At 37.2% G+C, this 18,209-nt stretch overlaps 1 protein-coding gene, 1 long non-coding RNA gene and 3 pseudogenes across 2 annotated transcripts; 2 read left to right on the top strand and 3 right to left on the bottom strand.

Annotated features, from left to right (window-relative positions):
• LOC104753617 lies at positions 1–1,611 on the bottom strand (annotated as a pseudogene).
• On the top strand, positions 2,858–4,185 carry LOC104750441. The gene is made up of 3 exons (XR_761618.1): positions 2,858–3,117; positions 3,509–3,689; positions 3,844–4,185. It is a non-coding gene; the product is annotated as an uncharacterized LOC104750441 (long non-coding RNA).
• Positions 4,534–5,115, bottom strand: LOC104753616 (agamous-like MADS-box protein AGL97). Its single transcript, XM_010475844.1, has one exon. It carries the CDS (start codon positions 5,113–5,115, stop codon positions 4,534–4,536), a length of 582 nt encoding a protein of 193 aa, XP_010474146.1.
• LOC104750440 lies at positions 6,581–8,373 on the bottom strand (annotated as a pseudogene).
• Positions 15,150–15,800, top strand: LOC109129496 (annotated as a pseudogene).

Genomic DNA, 18,209 nt, shown 5'->3' with positions numbered 1-18,209 from the left:
GTTCATGGAGACAGTAGTTGCAAGGTGGAGAAGTTCTTGGTGGAGAGAGATTATCTTTTTGGTGAGTTCTTTAATGGAAAGGTCCATGATGGTTACCTTTTTGTCAATCTGGCTTAATAGATGGTTTTGGGTTACGGCGTTCTCCGACTGCCAGTTTAACGTTGCTTCTGCGGCACTGATCTGCTTTACTGAACCATCTGGATTCTTAACATTTGGATTCCGGATTTTCCATGAGTGCTTTATATTGCTTTCTTCAAACTCCTTGGATGGAAATGGTGAATCCTGCTGGGATGGGGGTCCGAACATGTAACTTAGTTGTACCTCTTCTTTTTCAGGTGTTGTGGGAGTTGAGCCACCTGAATACAATACATAGTATTCAAAATTCTTGCCACTTGGTTCTCCGAGAAGGCCAACTTGTGGATCTCCAGACTCAAATCGTTCTTTGAGAATTTGTTGTGTAGTTTTCTTTTTTCTCCTACGCCTTGGGGTGTCATCATCATCAGAACTATTCATCTGACAGTGTTGGCAATCGCAAACATCAAAGAATTTGTGGCCTGTTTCATCTTGGAAAGAGTAAATGGGATCTCCCAACGAATCAAAGGATGAGATCGGAACACCATCTAAACGTGGATTGATCTCCAAGGTTTGAGTGTCTTCAAAAGGAGTAATTGTATTGATTTCTGTGCAGAAAGCCGTTGGTCTTGACTTTTCTTCTTGTTGCTTGAAGGCAATCTCTACAGCTCCATCTTTTCTCCTATGAATAGAAGAGTCCACCGATTGTATTGGGGTACTCCGGTCATGGAGTTTTTCGTAATTGGTAACCCATGATTCTGGAAGTAACTTGACAAGCTCATCTCTAGGAATCTGTCTAGGAATATGGATGCACGACGGGCTATGCTGTGACTCCAATTGTATGAGTAGTGCATCTTCAGTGTCTCTTGGGAGACTTAAGTCCATTGCATGATTTTGGACTCTGTACGCCATTTGATGGTGAAGTGTTGCCGCATATGTGTTTCCAATTTGTGGAGCGCCTGTGATTTGCAGCTGGATTTGCATGTTCTGATATATTTGAGGGTCTTCCAATGCCACGTTGAAATTTGGGAAGAGGGTGACGAAAACAGTGCCAGCGTTTAGTGTTGTCTGGATAGTTGCAATACAAGCATGCTGGTATTCCTTGTATCGGGTGTCAAGGAGAGCTACCCGTGCTACAACTGGTAAGCCTTTTCTGCCATGGAGTGTTAGCGCCAAACGTATTGCTCCATAGTGAAGATGAGTATATCCTTGAGTTCGCCAATGATGTATCATGCCTTCATTGATTCTGAGGGGAATCATCTGTTCTGTTTCTGTCGCCGGGATAAGGTGTTGTTCCAACGGAGAGGCTAGAACAAGCTCCTTTGCATTATGTTTGTTAGGGACAAACACCTGGCGAATGTCTTTTGGAAAAGTGGAATTTGGTTTGGTGAAAGCTTTGTAAGGATTAAGTAATGGGAGTTGGGTAATAGGAACTTTGCTATCATCACTCACATACTCTACTTCATATAAGTACTCAATCTTTTTAGAATTTGATCGTCGAAAAGAAGGGGTTTTAGACAAAGAAGATGAACTTTCCATAATATAGGATAGAACCAGAAAGCAAGACAGAATACTATAACTCTCTTCTAACCATTGAAGTAATAACAGTCCATAAGTTGTCTCCCTGTTTTATTTTACCTACTACGAATATAGAGAAATCAATCAAGAGGTGCTTAGCTACGCAAACCGAGGCAAAACTATTGCAACATTAAAAGCCTCAAGGTACTTCGAGCATTACAACCTCATAGAAATTTTTCTCCATACCGTTTTTTCTTAGCATAGTTAGATTTCTGATGTGGAGGATCCATTAATATGGCAACCACAGAGCATACTTTCATACTAGCATGGTAGAAGACAACGTTATGGCGTATTACCTTTCTGGAAGAGAAGAGCTAGAGTTTAGACTGCCATGGCTCTGATACCAAAGGGATATGAAACGATTTGGGCCATAGAGAGTATGAGAAGTCACAAAATAGAGAAGGTGGTTTTTGCTCTTCAGGAAACCTTCCTCTTCAATGCCATATCTAGACCGGCTGTTTGGCCGTCCTTCAAATATGAGGCGATGGAAGCCTTATCTGCACTACAACCGATCAAAAATTGGAGAATGTTTTTGGAAAATTTAATCTCAAACAGGGGTGCTCTCTTAATAGCAACACGCATTACAAGTGACTGCAGGTTACAATCGTATGTTGCCTCAAATCACCATGCTTGGCTTCATCAAGTGTTCCTAGATGAAACAGCTCCTCCCTCTATTTGTTTTTGACTTTTTTGTGTTTGGCCCATATCGAGAAGCTCATTTTTTGTATAGACCCCCGTTGTCCAAAAGGGGCATAGGCTCTAAGTTCAAATCTTGTAGAGTTCAGGTCCATAAGTATCTTCTCTTATGACTGAAAAGGTTGTAAGGAAATCTCCAACCCCACTCTATTTTAGAGTCAAAACTCTATTATAGAGCAACATTTGCTTCAACCCTACCCTATATTTTACTCTAAATTAGAGAAAATGATAGGATTGCTCTATATATAGAGCAATTCTATTCTAACCTCTATTTTTTTACACTAACTATATTTTAGAGTTGAAAATAAAGTAGTACATTAGAAGAAAACAATGCTTTATTTTAGAGTTACTCTATTTTAGAGAAAAAAGTAGAGATATACATTGGAGATGGTCTAACTAATATGCAAATATAACATCAGTTGACCAAAAAAAAAAAACACAAAGGAAAAACAATATCTTTTGTTTTTGTTTTCTGGCTTTGTATACGAGAAAAATAATCTTTTGAGGGCAATTGTGTGGCGAGGGAGGGGCTTACCTGAGTGAGACTTGATTTCTCTCCTCTTCTTCTTCCTCTTCACCTTCACATCACTATGTGCTTCTCTCTCTCTCCTTTTTCTCTTCTTCCAAAAAGAGTTTATACCAATCTCTCGTCTCCGCAATTTCGGAGGCTGTATACTTTAAAAATTCTTTGTTCGAATCAATCGAATGGTGGATTGATTTAGTGGGATTACTTTGCCTCATTAGCAATGACTTCTGCTGCTTCCATGTCTGGTGCGTTTTCTTCTCTTTTTTACTTTTGTTTCATCGCTTTTCTATTATCCGAATCGGATTCAAGAGCAATTATGTGTTGTGTCTAAAGATAATTTCCCCCTTAGGACTGTAAATTTTATTAGCTATCCAATTCAATTTGGGAAAGCTTCTTGTTTTGTGTATGTGTGCGAGGGAGAAAGTTTGAATTTTGAGATGATTACAGACTAGTGCTTCTTTGAGTAAGTTCATGTGCCAACTCAACTAAACATATCCTACCTTTGTTGTTGAGGACCAAAGTTTTGTATTACTAGTTAAGGAACCTAGCTTTGACTTCATGAATCTATTTTGGCTGGTTCTGTTTTGGGTTTACTGATTTGATTATGTGTGTGTGCAATGCATTATCTGTGGATAGTGTGAACGTATGTAATCTAACCAAAGGAGACGGGAATGCAAGAAGCGATTGCAATGCTCTCTCCTGTGCTTGGAAAGCTCCAAGAACGTTAACTGGGTTTCTAGCTAGCACTGCTCATCCACCTGTTTGTTCTTTGTATTCATGCGGCAGAAATGGAAGAACGAGCAGAATGAAATCATCTGTAAGTATAGTAAAAAGGATTATCTTTGAATGTATATGCTCCAGAACTGTGTCTTCAACTGTATTTTTGCATGATCACCTAGTTCATGTTACCATTTGGCAGTATTTGCTATTTGTTTTGAGGTTCCTTATGGTAACTCCTTTGGATAATGTAGTGCGCCTGGCAGAGGTATCAATATGAAGTCCAAATCATCTTGTGGAAGTCATAAAAGATGGGAACTGTATTGCATATCAGCTGAATCTTCTGGTGCATCCGATGATGTGATAGTGGATTAGTCGAATCCACGAAAGAGAGAGCAAGTGAGGAAGAATCAAGAAAAGGCAGATATCAATTTTCATTTCATTTTTTATATCCTTTTGAGACAATAGAAAGAAAGACAAAATTTCTTAGAAAGTGTTGACAGTTGAATAACTTGAATGATATATCAAAGATTTAAGAGACTAGAGATGTCGTTATTGTTGGCAATTATGAATATTATGTGTGAACTTAAATTTTACACATACAAACATGGGATGGTTTGATACGGAAACATGACATAGATAAAACATATTAAGTCGAAAGAAGTTGATAAACGAAATTTCAAACATACAAGCAGGGGATGGTTTAATCATTAATCAAGACAAATCAACCGGTTTGAGTTCGATCAATGTCCAAAAATCAAGTATGATAAACTGATCGAACCCAAACTGGACCTTTCATAAAGGAAATACATATCTCTAATCAAAACAAACCAAAACAGTAATTGAAATAAGGGTTTAACTTGTTAACTCATTGAAGAAATCAGAATCAATGAAAGTAAACTCATTGAAGACATCAGAATTAATCGCATAAATCAATTAATTGATCAAAGTCCTCCAGCCCTTGCCCCTTGGTTGCATGATCCACCCACGTTTTCACGTGAAGCATTGTTGTTGTTCTCCTTCTCCACTTCCACAAGATCTCTTTGCTTATCTTCCAACTCCTTCATATCGTTCTTGAGATAAGTTACATGTGAACCACCCTTCTCCTTCTCCTCCACGTCAACACGATCCCTTTGCTTATTCTGCAACTCCTTCAGGTCGTGTAACATCTTCGTCATTGAATCAATAGCGGCACCCAAATCCTCCGGATAGTCTGAATTGGCGAGACTCTCATCTTCCCACCAAAACCCTAACTTTTCATCATCATCATCATCCCAAAGAGGAGTCTGATCCGCGAGGAAAGCTACAACAACACCATTGATAGAGGAGTGGCCAAAAGTGTAGAAAGCGGCATGTGAATTAGAAGAAATCGGAGTCACTATGATCGCAATCTGAGCGTCGGAGAGAAGACAAAGCTCAGAGGCTCTGCTGTAAAGACCCTTACGACGTTTTGAGAAAACAACCGCTTGTGGATCTTTCGTCTCTATCTTCTTCCCTCTATCAATCTTCCTCTTCAACCCACCCATTCTGATAATTTTTTTCTCAAAATTCACAAATCAGAAACGAAGAGAAGGAGACAATAAGATTTTGTTTTGTTGTGTGGTTGCCTGTTGCGAAAGAATGTGATACGGAACTCACTCGGTCAGTGTCGTGCCTAGCATGTAATAAAAAGGGCAATAGCCCTAGGCCACATTTTTTGTATAAATTATTTGTATTTTTCTTTTAAACCATTATAAATACATTAAAATTATAATTTTCTTGAATATCATTCCTAGAAATGTTTTAAAATGTTTGAAAATTATATTTATTAAAGAAATGTAATAAAATTTCTAATGATAATTCTAACATATAAAATAATACACATACTTAAATAAAATAAAATAAAATAAACTAATACTAAATTATTTTTTTACATATATAAAAATCTGCCCTAGGCCTCCATAAGTTTAGGCACGGCACTGCACTCGGTTTCTAATATATATAGACTTTAGCCCTAAACTCGTTTTCTCATTAGTCGATGTTATTTTCATTTTTTCTGACCTCCTAGTGATTAAACGACTTAATAGACCTTTTTTCCTTTTTTGAAATCTAATTACTCAAAAATCACCTGAGACGAACATGGTCGGTTCGCTTAAACCATTAGTTTAATTTCCTTCTTTTCTGATAATCCATTAATCGGTAATCGGTATTTCCTTTTTTTTTTGGTGTATTTCCCTTTTTGAAAGTAAATTACTCAAAACCATCAGAAACGAACCACGACCGGTTCAATTAAATTATTTATCATTTGACCGCATATGCAAACCCACTGATAAACCAAGGAAATCGAAATTGAATGGTTCTGTAACTTCTATTTGATATAGTGGATTTTCTATCTATTAGTGATTTTTGTAGGTTCCAAAGATTAATTTTGGGATAATTCACCCAAAAAATCAATAATATCCAAATACTTGGTTCATGATTCGGTCTGTGGCTATGTCCACCTTGGTAATTGCTTAGTGGAAATTTTTTATGAGTTGAGGCAAAACCAATTTAGATACAACTTGCTCAAACTGGATCATTTCAGAACCGTTTTGTAACATTGCAGTTGTGGTCTTTTGTACACCGATAGTAATACCACTAGACAATTTTGGTCTCGTATTAACTCTGTTTTTATGAACGGAGCTTTGGCTCTAATACACTAAAGGAAGAATCATAGTGTGGTGGAGAATTAGGAGAATCCATACAAACGAAGCAAGTGAGAAAGAATCAAGAGTAGTGTTGATGAGTAGCTCTGTTGAGACTAAAGCTTATTTCATGGTTTTCGAGGAGCTTCCTGAGTCTCTTAGCACATCTGATGCCATGCTAAATCTTTGATCAATATAAGTAAGTATTTAAAGCTATTTTTAAAAGTAAATTATTGTAATAATTAAGCTAACTATATTTAGTGAAATGATATGTAGTAGTAATAAAGATTTAAATATAAAGGAAAGAATCAGATTTTTTTGGCAACAATTCAACACATACACACATGACTGTTGCCTATATACATACGTATTAGCTTAGCATTTACAAAAGTCTCTACAATCAAGCAGAGTCATGTAAGATATTACCAACAAAGGCACGTGCTCTACACATGGCGACCAAGGGCCTAGCTTTAGGCATTGTGAGTCCTCCACCTTCAGTCATATCCATTTTTTCTTCTCCAATCCTCTCCCATTCAAAACATTGAATCAGACACCCAAGAGTCAAACTTACTAGCCGTTGAGCTAATACATACCCAGGACACGCCCTCCTTCCTAACCCAAACGCCATTAGTTTATGACTCTCTCCTTCTCTCTCGAACCTCTCTGGCTTGAAACTCGTGGGGTCATCCCATAGCTTAGGATCTCTGTGTATAGCCCACACGTTCACCAACAACATCGTCCCACTCGGCATTTCGTATTCCCCTACTTTACAGTCATCTGATGCGACATGAGGGATCAACAATGGTGCAGCGGGGTACATACGCAACGTTTCAAAGACAATGTTTTGAAGATAAGGAAGATTGGCCATGTCTGATTCTTCCACAAGCCTTTCGAAACCAACTTTACTATCGATTTCATCTCTCGCCTTGTTTAGTACATCCGGATGGTTCAGTAGGATTGACAATGCCCATTCTAATGTTACCGCCGATGTATCCGTCCCCGCCACTATAAGAGACTGTACATTGTACATTTGCACATATACACAAGAAACTTAAACATTGACTAAACGACTAATGAATTTAAAATGCCCTTATTCGTTTACGTACGATTATAGTTCCTTTAATGTTGCGGTCCGTGTAGTAATCAGGTTGAGTTTCTTGCAGAGAAAGCAAGTGATTGATCATTGTGTTCTCCTTCTTCTCCTTTTCCGCTCGTTTCTCATCGACCCATCCTTGGAAGAACTCATCAAGCCTGCTAGCAATCTTCTTGATCCGTGTCTCGAAATTTGTGATATATCTCAAGACCGGTAAATAATCAGCAACGTTTCCAGCACCAAAAGAACTCACAGCCTCTGAGATAAGTTGCCGCAGCCTCCGGGTCATCCTCTAAACCATCTCCGTAGTAACATTTTCCAGCCACCATTCTAGTAATGTTGTTAAATGTTAAGTCACATAGCATTGATATCATCTCAACCTTGGCAAATTCCTGTAAAAATTATTACAATATAATACCTTATGTTCAATCGATAACACAAATCATAAAAGTCAACCTTCAAACAAAGACTTAACCAGAGATTACTATAATTAGCAATCTAAGTATGAAGTCACTTACGAGTTTAGAGTTTCGTGACAAACGAACTATAAGTCGCCGGATCTCGTCACGGCGGATAGAGGAAAAGCTGTTAAGCCTATGATTCGAGAAAATCTCGACGGCGCCTATACGGCGAAGATTTCTCCAGTGTTCACTATACGGAGCTGAGACCATGGTTGAGCTACCGTACGAGATGTGTTTCGAAGCAATAGAGTTCGGGCGGTTCGCGAGAACGACGTCATGTTTCGTAAAACATTCTTCGGCGATAGAGTGTGAAGAGACGACGAAAACGAGTTTGTTTCCGAGACGTAGGGAAAAGATCGGAGAATCATTTAGTGACTTAGATACGGAGAGGAAAACACGGTGGAGCGGTGGTTTGAGGAGGCGGAGGTGGCCGATGAATGGAAGTGAGAACGGTGGAGACGGAGGAAGGTTTTGTCTTGGTTTGAGTTTCTTGATGAGGAGTATCGTTAGTGTGAGGATTAGGATCAGAACTGTGAAAACTAGGGTTTGAGCTTCTTCTTCCACCATTGTTGATTAGAGTCTTGCTTTGAATATGAATTGAACATACATCACAATTTAAAGACGACTCAGCTCATAACATTATTATTTTTAATAAAAATAACACAACTTACGTATAATATTTTCTATTGAAAGGCTAAAATCATACGTTATGTTTTTTGGTTAAATTATCAAATTATTGTTATTAGTCGTCTATGAAAAAAGAATTATTTTTATTAACAAATGACCCAACTTACAACTAATTATTGACACTTATAATTAAATCGTATTCAACTTATTTTCATTTATTAATTGAGTTACAATATCAATCACATGCATGCCCAGCTACATCACATTAACTTATTTGAGTTACATTTAAGATATCTTCTTCAACGATTCCTTAATGACATTAGCGAATAATCTCAGTATTCCAACTATTAATTATAAAGTTTGCATTTTTCAAAAAAAAAAAAAAAAAAAAAAAATTATAAAGTATGAAATAACGTAGAAACTATATATATGTTAAATGGAGCAACGAACATATAGATGGCATACAGTATATAGAATTGATGATGTAACTCGAATGAAGTGTCAAGTAAACTCTTTTTTTTTTTTTGTATATGAATTTAGTCTAAAATAGATGGCATATATATACATGGCTTTGATGATGTAACTCGAATAAGTTGATGTCAATAAAAAAGAAATCGATAAAGGATTTTAAACTCTTTCTTTATTAAAAAATATATATTTTAAAGCTTTTTTTAAAAAAGTCAGTAAATATTTTAATATATTCTTATATAATAGTTTTCAAAATATATTTGGCCATTCTCTCTTGGTGGTGACACATATCTTGGGTTTTTTTCAAAACCATAAGTTTTAAAAATTAATTATGTTTATTTTAATTCTATAAAAATCAAGATTGACATAATTTTTAATTAAGGTATTTTTTTCAAAACTTACGGTTTAAAGATCATGCTATCTTAACACTCAACTCCAACTATTTGTCAAACACTTTTTTAATATCTGTTCGAACAATATTAAATCAGAGTTTAATGATGTTGAGTCAGACGGTCTGTGACTTCAATGTAGCACTGAGACTTACCAAAATTACGTCGTTTTGGTCATTTTTGGATATTTTATAGCAAAAAATGACAAAAAATGAAGTCTCACAACACACTCGAAAACAGACTCTAATACTCCACTTTTGTCAAACGTTTTATTTCTTGCCACAACACACCTAAAAATGACCAAAAAACTTAGTTTTGGTCATTCTTAGTGCCATGTGGATGCCACAGATCGTCTGACTCAACATCGTTAAACTCTGATTTAACACTATTCGAACAGAGGTTAAAATTGACAACATTTTATATAGTTTAGGTAACAAATTTGAATTTTAAGACAGTTCAGGTTGTTATTTGGAGAGTGTTAAAGTTTAGGTATAAAAAAGCGTTTGACAAATAGTTGGGGTTAATTTTGACCATTTTCCCGGTTCACTTGACACTTTATTTTTAAATCTACTTTTCTATTACATAATTGATTAAATTTTAATTCATTTTTTTCATCTCTAATAATCTCTCCACAGACAATTTGGCACGTAAGATAAGTGTTGAACCGCTCCTAAATTTTAATGTAAATAATGTTCCAAGTAACTAGCTCTTTTGAGTTTTTAATAAAATTATTGACAAAGAAAGATAAAAAAAAATTGATTAAATCTCATCAAAATATTTGGTGAGGGAGATAACTTCTACGACTTCCTCATTTTAGTATGCGCAAATTTACTATTATTCTTCTTTTTTCCTCACTTCATCTTAGTTAGTATAGCTCTTTCATAAATAACATTCTAAACCCATTATTCGTCTTAAATTAAACAAATGAAATTTGTCATGATGAGTAAGAGCTAAAGGATTATATATGGCGAAACTTAGAGAGTGTTATTCATTGGTAGATTTTCACAGAATTAGAGTCTAATCGCAATCTACTCCAACACATAAAGACATCACTGTTGCCTAAATACATGTATTAGCATTTACTTTAGTCTACAAATCAAGCAGACTCATGTTGGATTTCACCAACAAAGGCACGTGCTCTGCACATGGCTACCAACGGCCTAGCTCTAGGCATTGTGAGTCCTCCACTTTCAGTCATATCCAATTTTTCTTCTCCAATCCTCTCCCATTCAAAACATTGAATCAGACAAGAGTTAAACTCATGGGGTCATCCCATAGCTGGGGATCTCTTTGTATGGCCCACACATTCACCAATAACCTCGTGCCACTCGGCATATCATAACCTGCCACTTTACAGTCTTCTGATGCGATATGAGGGACCAACAATGGTGCCGCGGGTACATCCGCAACGTTTCAGACACATTATTTTGAAGATAAGAAAGATTGACGATGTCTGATTCTTCCATAAGCTTGTCGAAACCAACTTTATTGTTGATTTGATCTCCTGGCTTGACAATGCCCATTCCAATGTTACTGCTGAAGTATCTGTCCCCGTCAATATAAGAGATTGTATATTGCACGCATACACGGAAAAAATTGAACAATGACTAAATAAATTGAGTAATAAACTAAATATGGTTACTTATGATTATATTTCCTTTAACGGTGTGGTCCGTGTATAGTACTCAGGTTGAGATTCTTGCAGAGAAAGCAAGTGATCGATCATCCTGTTATCCTTTTTCTCTTTTCCCGCTCGCTTCTTCTCGACCAGTCCTTGGAAGAACCACTACAAGAAAACATGTAATTACCGACTGCAAAAACAGTCACTATACAGTCACAAACTACCTAGTAGGCGACTGACGTCCGTAGTCGCTAAACAGAGCGTCGCTAAATTAATTAGTCGACATGGAGATATTATTTGGCGACCGATATTTTTTGGTCGTTGTTCCCTCGCCAAACAGTCGCTAAAAGTGGTTACAAACTTGCAACGCTTTAGCGACTGATTTGGTTACTCATTTGCGACTGTTTTGGTGACTGTTTTACGACTGTTTAGTTATTGATTTATCAGGTTTTTTTTTAAACAAATCTGGTGAAATTGAATTATTTGATTTTGTAATACCAAAATTGATTATGTAAACTATAACTAAAATATAGCAAACATGAAATTAAACAAAGACATAAGTTTCAACATACATAAGTTCTAGAAAACATCCAAACAACCATTCATAAGTTGTACAAGCAGTTTCAACATACATAAATACAACGATTACAAAAGTTTTTAAGGTCATGAGGGAAGGAGGGATAGTGAAGGAACCTAACTTTGAACATCAGCAGGGTCGGGTCATTGGTTTGAGACTCGAGGAAGGCGACATAGTTTAGGTTAGTCTTGAGGAAGATCACCAAGCGTTTGATCTCTGCTTGTTTCTTAGATGCAACTCGTAAAGCCTCAGCTTCACGCTCTGCTTGTAGAGCTGCTTGTTGTTCTATTTTGTAATTAGCTTCTTTAAGTTGTTGTTGCAGGCTTGTGAAAGAAGAAGAGCTTCCAGGGAACTTCCGGTTCCCGTTGATGTAACTCCCTAAGCTTCCAACTCCAAAGTATGTTCCTCTATCACTTATGAAAGTAGCGTGCATAACAAAAGAAAGAGAAAAAGTTAACACAATTAATTAACAATGACAAACTTTATAGCTTATTAGAAAGAAGCAAATTACCTGAAGAAAAAGCTCATCATCCTCCTCGTGAGATAGCTCTGATCGACGTGAAGTACCATCAGAAGAATCATCATTATTCAGAGCAGCCAACTTAGCTTCCCTTTTTTTCTTATATGCCTCATGAACTGTTTGTGCTTTATTATCAACAAAAGTACCATCCTTTTTGGTATGAGTCTTGAAGAAAACTTTAGGAATAGTTGGCGGTCTTCCCAATTCCACTTCCTGAAATGGTAGACAATGAAAAGGTGTGGAACCATCTTGTTTTAACTTGTTAAACAATGAAAAGGTAAAGAAGTAACTCACCACCTGTTCGATTTATAAGTAAGACTTCGGCCCTGATACATGCTTGTGAGGGCTAAGACCATTACGGTCAGACATTCGAGCTGCTGAAGTGGTTGCACTCTTTGCTATGGCTTCTTCCGTGTCCCAATAGTCACACATTTCTTTCCAAAGAGTACTCTCAATCAAAGTCGGTTTTGCTTGATCTCGCTGACCTGCTGCCTTGGAAACCATGTATTTTATACGACATTGACAAATGGTGTAGAACTTTTCTTGAACCATACCGGTAAGTGAGGGATCCCAGGTGTGTTTTTTCTACAAAAGAAGAAGAGAGACAAGTGTTAGTGATCAAAAAACAAAAAAGAAAACTATAAATACAAAAGTCAAATTGAAAGGAGTAGAAATTTACCGCGAATTCCAAGAAGTAATTTTCTCTTCTTTGATTAGAAATACAACCCCAACTGTAATATGGCCCATCAAACTTGTTTGTAAACAGTTTTGTAATCTTTCGGATACGTTTTTACTTGTCCTTACCAAACTTTCAAACACAAACAAATCAAAAGTAAAAATGCTAAAAAATATAATCAAACACAAACACAAGTGGTTCGAAACACAAACAAGCCTAAAAATTCTAAGAATTCCAATCAAAATTCTAATCAATCTAATCAAACACAAACACAAGATGTTCCAAACACAAACAAACCTAAAAATCATAATTCTAATCAACTAAGAAGTAACTCGCCAAGTGTTCTCAGGCTCTGAACTGGGAAAGAGGACAGTAGTATACAATCCACGGCCTGCCTGGACAAGCATGTCATGTAAAGCAGCAAGTACATCAGATGGGAGATTTGATTGCCTTAGTCTCGAATTATCCTCAGAATCAGCTCCGTCTTCTTCTTCCTCATGTGATCTTTGCGCTTGAGAATTATGATGTGATGCAAAGGTTGTTCGAGGTTGAGTAGAGGGTCGAGGATGATTTGAGACTGGGTGAGTAGACTGTTGATGTTGATTCGAGACTTGAGGAGACCTTCGAGGATGATTCGTGACTGAAGGATGAGGAGACTCTCGAAGTTGACTCGAAAATTCTGGTGGATTCGTCGTATAAGCGAGAGGTTGAGGAAAAGGACGCCTGCTTGGCGTTACATTGGAAGGGGATGCTCCAAAAAAGGATGTCTGCTAGGAGTTCTGGAACAGATTTGTCGGAGGTGGATAGTCCCTATAAGTAGGTGTAGGTCTCACTGGAGACTGGAGGATTGGGACAGGAATTCCCTGAGAATCAGTGTCTGGATTATCAGGGTTCGCCGGCGTGAACGCATACTGGTGGGAAAATTAGTGGGTCTTCGATTTTCCGTTTGTGAGGTTCGATTTGAGGGGTTTCTTCTTCCTCCTCCTCTTTTCTTTACTCCAGCCATCAAAATCGAGAGATACAAGGGTTCGTCGATTGAGAGCAATTGAGATCTAGGGTTTTGAGGAATAAACGAAGAGAAATGAGGAGATTAGGGGCTACGGTTTCTCGATTAAGAAGAGAAATGTGGGTTTGTCGATTGAGAAGAGAAATTAGGAGATTAGGGTTTATCGATTAAGGAGAGAAATGAGAGATTAGGGGCTAAGGTTTGTCGGTTGAGAAGAGAAATGAGGGATTAGGGTTTGCTCGGGGAAGAAGATGAATGGGGGATTTGGGTTTTGGCCGTTTTGTTACGGCCCAAATTTGGTTTAAGGCCCAAATTAAATAAACAAGTCGCTAAAGAGTAGCTTTTTAGTCGCAATATTTGGCGACTGTCAAATTAGTCTCCAAATTAGTCGCAAATTGGCGACTACACTATGACATTATGCATCAGTCTCGAATTAGCGGTTATTCAGCGACTGTTTTATTTTATTAGCCAATGAGTAGCAAAACAATCTCAATGCAGTCGTTAAATTTAGCGACTGTGTTTTAAGTCGCAACTTGTAGTCGGCAATTGCATATTTTCTTGTAGTGAACTCATCAAGCCTACCAGTAATTTTCTTTATCCGTGTCTCGACTTTTGTGATATATCTCTAAGACCGGTAAATAATCAGCAACATTTCCCGTACCAAAAGAACTCACAGCCTCGACAATAAGCTGGCGGGCGTGTTTAGCCTCTAGATCATCCTCTAAACTGTCTTCGTATTAACATTTTCCAGCCACCATTCTAGTGATGTTGAATGTTAAGTCAGATAACATTGTAATCATCTCACCCTTGGCAAATTCCTGCAAAATTTATTACAATATTTTCTTTATGTTCAATCAATAACACAATTCATAAATGTCAAACAAAGACTTAACCAGAGATTACTATTATTGTATAAACTAGGATCCGCAACTCTAATTCAGATTTTGTTTAAATTTAGACTTTCTGATTCTATGTTTAAAGGAGAATAGATATTCAAATTATCAAAATAATGGAAAAGCTCAATTAATTGTGATTAGTCTTTGTTTTTTTAAAGTTTTGATGATCAGTAGAATATATCCTTTATTAACAATAAATTAAAAACATCTAACAACAAAATATTTTAAAAAATGATAAATCTTGTTGAATAATAGAAAAACCTTTAATAAAATTTATTATTATTAAATTTTTGTTTGATAAACTTCGATGATTAGCAGAATATATCAATATATCTTTTACAAATAATAAATTAAAAACCCTTATTATATCAAGTTTTTGATGTTGCATAGACAAATTCACAACTGTACTTTTTCGTTCTTTTTTCCGCAATTCAACTTTTCGTCACGGAAACACTTTTATCAAATTTTAATTTTTTTTCTTTATAAAAAAATTAAAAAGCAGAAAATAAAAAAATTGGGATTGGAGTCGGTTTACTGATTTCACTTTCACTCAACTTTTTGCGATGGTGGTGTTAGATTTGGAGTTCGAAATTTTTTCGAGCAGAAGGTTCATTCGGTTCAGTGAGCCTCTTCGAGTACAAAAGACAACGCGACGGCAAAACTCTTCACGCCACCGTGAAAACCTATGACGATGAACCTGCCAAGTCTCTTTACAAAGAGTTTCAGATCTTGTCAAAATTTGAGGGATGTTCGAGAATCGTCAAATGCTACGAAAGTGCAGGCGAAAGTTAACCACAAGGGTTACGTGGAATACAAGATCCTCATGGAGTACGCGGCTGAAGGAAGCTCGAGCACTTTCATGGACCGTTCAAATACGGGAAATTGCCTGAGCCGATGATCAGAGAGTTTACACTTCTCAAGGGTTTAGCTGCGATTCACGGATACGGCCATGTTCACTGCTATCTCAAACCCGGAAACTTCCTTGTTTTCCCTAGTTGTGTCGATCTACGATTACAAGAAGGGTGCGTGGTGATCGTCTTACGAATTGATGGATGATTTCTGATTTCGGGTTGTCGAAAAAATAGGGAGACAATAAGTGGTGGCATCCTGATCAACAGTTTGCGGGAACACCGTTCTATATGTCCCCTTGATCGCTCTCTCATGGCGAGATAGGGAAAGGACTTGACTTGACACGAGCCACTGTTTCCAAGTAATCTTCCTATCCATGCAAAACACTTTCCCATGACATGTTTTGCGTCCGAACTAGATGAGAGAAAAGACGCGTTGACATTGTTGAGGCACATCATCGTACCTAGAGATTGCAATCATAAGTTGGCAAAGCTAAGGACTGACAACCCCAAAGATTTGGCATGTTTTTTTTTTTTTTTTAGGCATGAAGAGTCATGATTGCCATGTTGGAATATTGAGAGGAAGAAGGAAAGAAACAGAGCAAGAGATTTTGTCTCTTCTCCTTCGAGAAGACAAGAGAACGAAACTGAAATATTTATCTACATGAAACTTGTTGCATACATCAACGACAAAACTGATTTATATAGAAAACAAACTGACACTAGTTCATAATGAGTTGTGTCTCTTTGTCCTTGCGACTCTTGGATGAAACGGCACAAACCAAAACGTCACGACTTATACTTTGCGACTCTGAAACTCAATTATCGACCAACACTCCCCCTTAATTGAGTTTACAGCTGACTCCAATCTTGCTTCAATGTTCTTCCAACCTTGTTGTGCTTAATAAACTTCTCTGTTTCCAGGTAATTAATGACATCATCTCTCCCTCTGGTTAGAGCTTTCTCTTTTTCTTTCAAACAGGCTGTTGCTCCGTGTGATTTTCTTTCTCAAAACATCACACCTTTTTTTGCTCGGAAGCTTTCTTCTGTTTCGTACAAACAGACGCCTTCTCACATTTGAACCCTTGGTTTTTTCTCACCTTTTTTTGATTTGTTTTTTTTTTGCGAACCTTCTCCAAGGATCCTTCAAACTTTCACCATGTGGGTTTTTTTACATCGCCTTTGTGAACTACCCTCACGTCTTCATCCGGTTGTTCTTCCAACCTTCTTCCACTCACTTTCTTCTAAGTGAACATTCTGTTTTTCCTTTTGGTGTCCTTTTGATCACCAAATCTGGGCGTGAACCCTTTCACCAAATCTGTGCGTGAATAAGCGTCCTTTCTTGCTTGGTGTCTTCCTTTGATTTCCTCTTCAAAAATTTCTTGCTAAATCCGGCACAAGAAATATCTCTTTGATGATCTTCTCTCCGTGGCTTGTCATCACTTAGATATTCCCTTTCCCTTTTGCAAGTGGCTGCTTCTCCCTTTTCTCTCTTAGGTAAGCAGCTCCTTTTTCTTTTTTGCTTAGTTTCTTCCTTTGAACACCATCAGATTGACGTCTCTGTGACGTCTCGTGCGTGAAACGTTTGTTAAAAGTAATTCATCATCACTTTCACATGTGCTACAAAGATTTACTGAAAGTCAAAAAGAGAAGGTAATTAAATAGGACGGTGCTTCTATTGTTGAAATAAGAAGTGGTGGTTGTTATGTTTGTCAACAAAAGTGGGCTGCAAGCTTCCTATAAATAGAGAGAGATCAAGCGAGAGCAAATCATCCCATAGCATCCAATATAATAAAGAGAAGTTGCAATACTAAGCAACATATAAATAAGAGAGTGTGTGAGGTTTGGAAAAATAACGAGTGGTGTGAGATTTGAGTGTTTTTACTATAAGTTATAAACTTTGTATTGTGAGTGATTTACAAATAAATATAAGAGTGTTTTATTTAGTTGGCTTATATATTTGTGGTTAATTTATAAATTGTGTATTTACAAGATACCAATTATACTTTAACCCAATATTAAACCGATTAATTTCTCAACATTTGGTATCAGAGCGAAGTCGATCCGACCAACTCTAATATATATTTGTTTAGTTGTTATTTGGAAGCTTTTGGTAAAATCATGACGGATTTTACTACCTCTATTGAGAAGCTCAATAACAACAATTATGGGTCATGGAGTACTCGCATGAAGTTTTATTTGCTCGGACAAGATTTATGGGATATCGTTAACGGAGCTGAGACGACACCACCAAGAGAAGCAAGAAGCACAGATACAACTTCCGACACCTCAACCTCAACACCGGTACGACAAGATGCTGCACCTCAAAGACCAACGAGTGATCATGACGCCTTAAAGAAGTGGAAGGTCAAGGCTGGTAAAGCCATGTATGCTTTAACCGTGGCTGTAGAAGAAGATTTTCTACAACGGATTAAAGATGCCCGAACACCAAAAGAAGCTTGGGACATATTGACGGCAATCTTTGCGAAGAAGAATGACGCAAAATTACAAAGGCTTGAGAATGAGCTTTTGTCTATCTCCCAGAAGAATATGACCGTGAGTCAATATTTTTCAAAAGTGAAGTCTCTTTGTGATGAGATTTCTAAACTAGATCCTGAAAATTCTATTACTCAGACAAGAATGAAAAGAATTATCATTCATGGTCTGAAGCCAGAATACAAGAGTATTATTACGGCAACTCGGGGCTGGGCTACCGAGCCAACTTTAGCAGATCTAGAGAATTTGCTAATGAATGAGGAGGATCTAGATAAACCC

Source organism: Camelina sativa, chromosome 16 (assembly GCF_000633955.1).
Source record: "Camelina sativa cultivar DH55 chromosome 16, Cs, whole genome shotgun sequence".
Taxonomy (NCBI): domain Eukaryota; kingdom Viridiplantae; phylum Streptophyta; class Magnoliopsida; order Brassicales; family Brassicaceae; genus Camelina; species Camelina sativa.
This window is presented reverse-complemented; position numbering and strand designations above follow the sequence as displayed.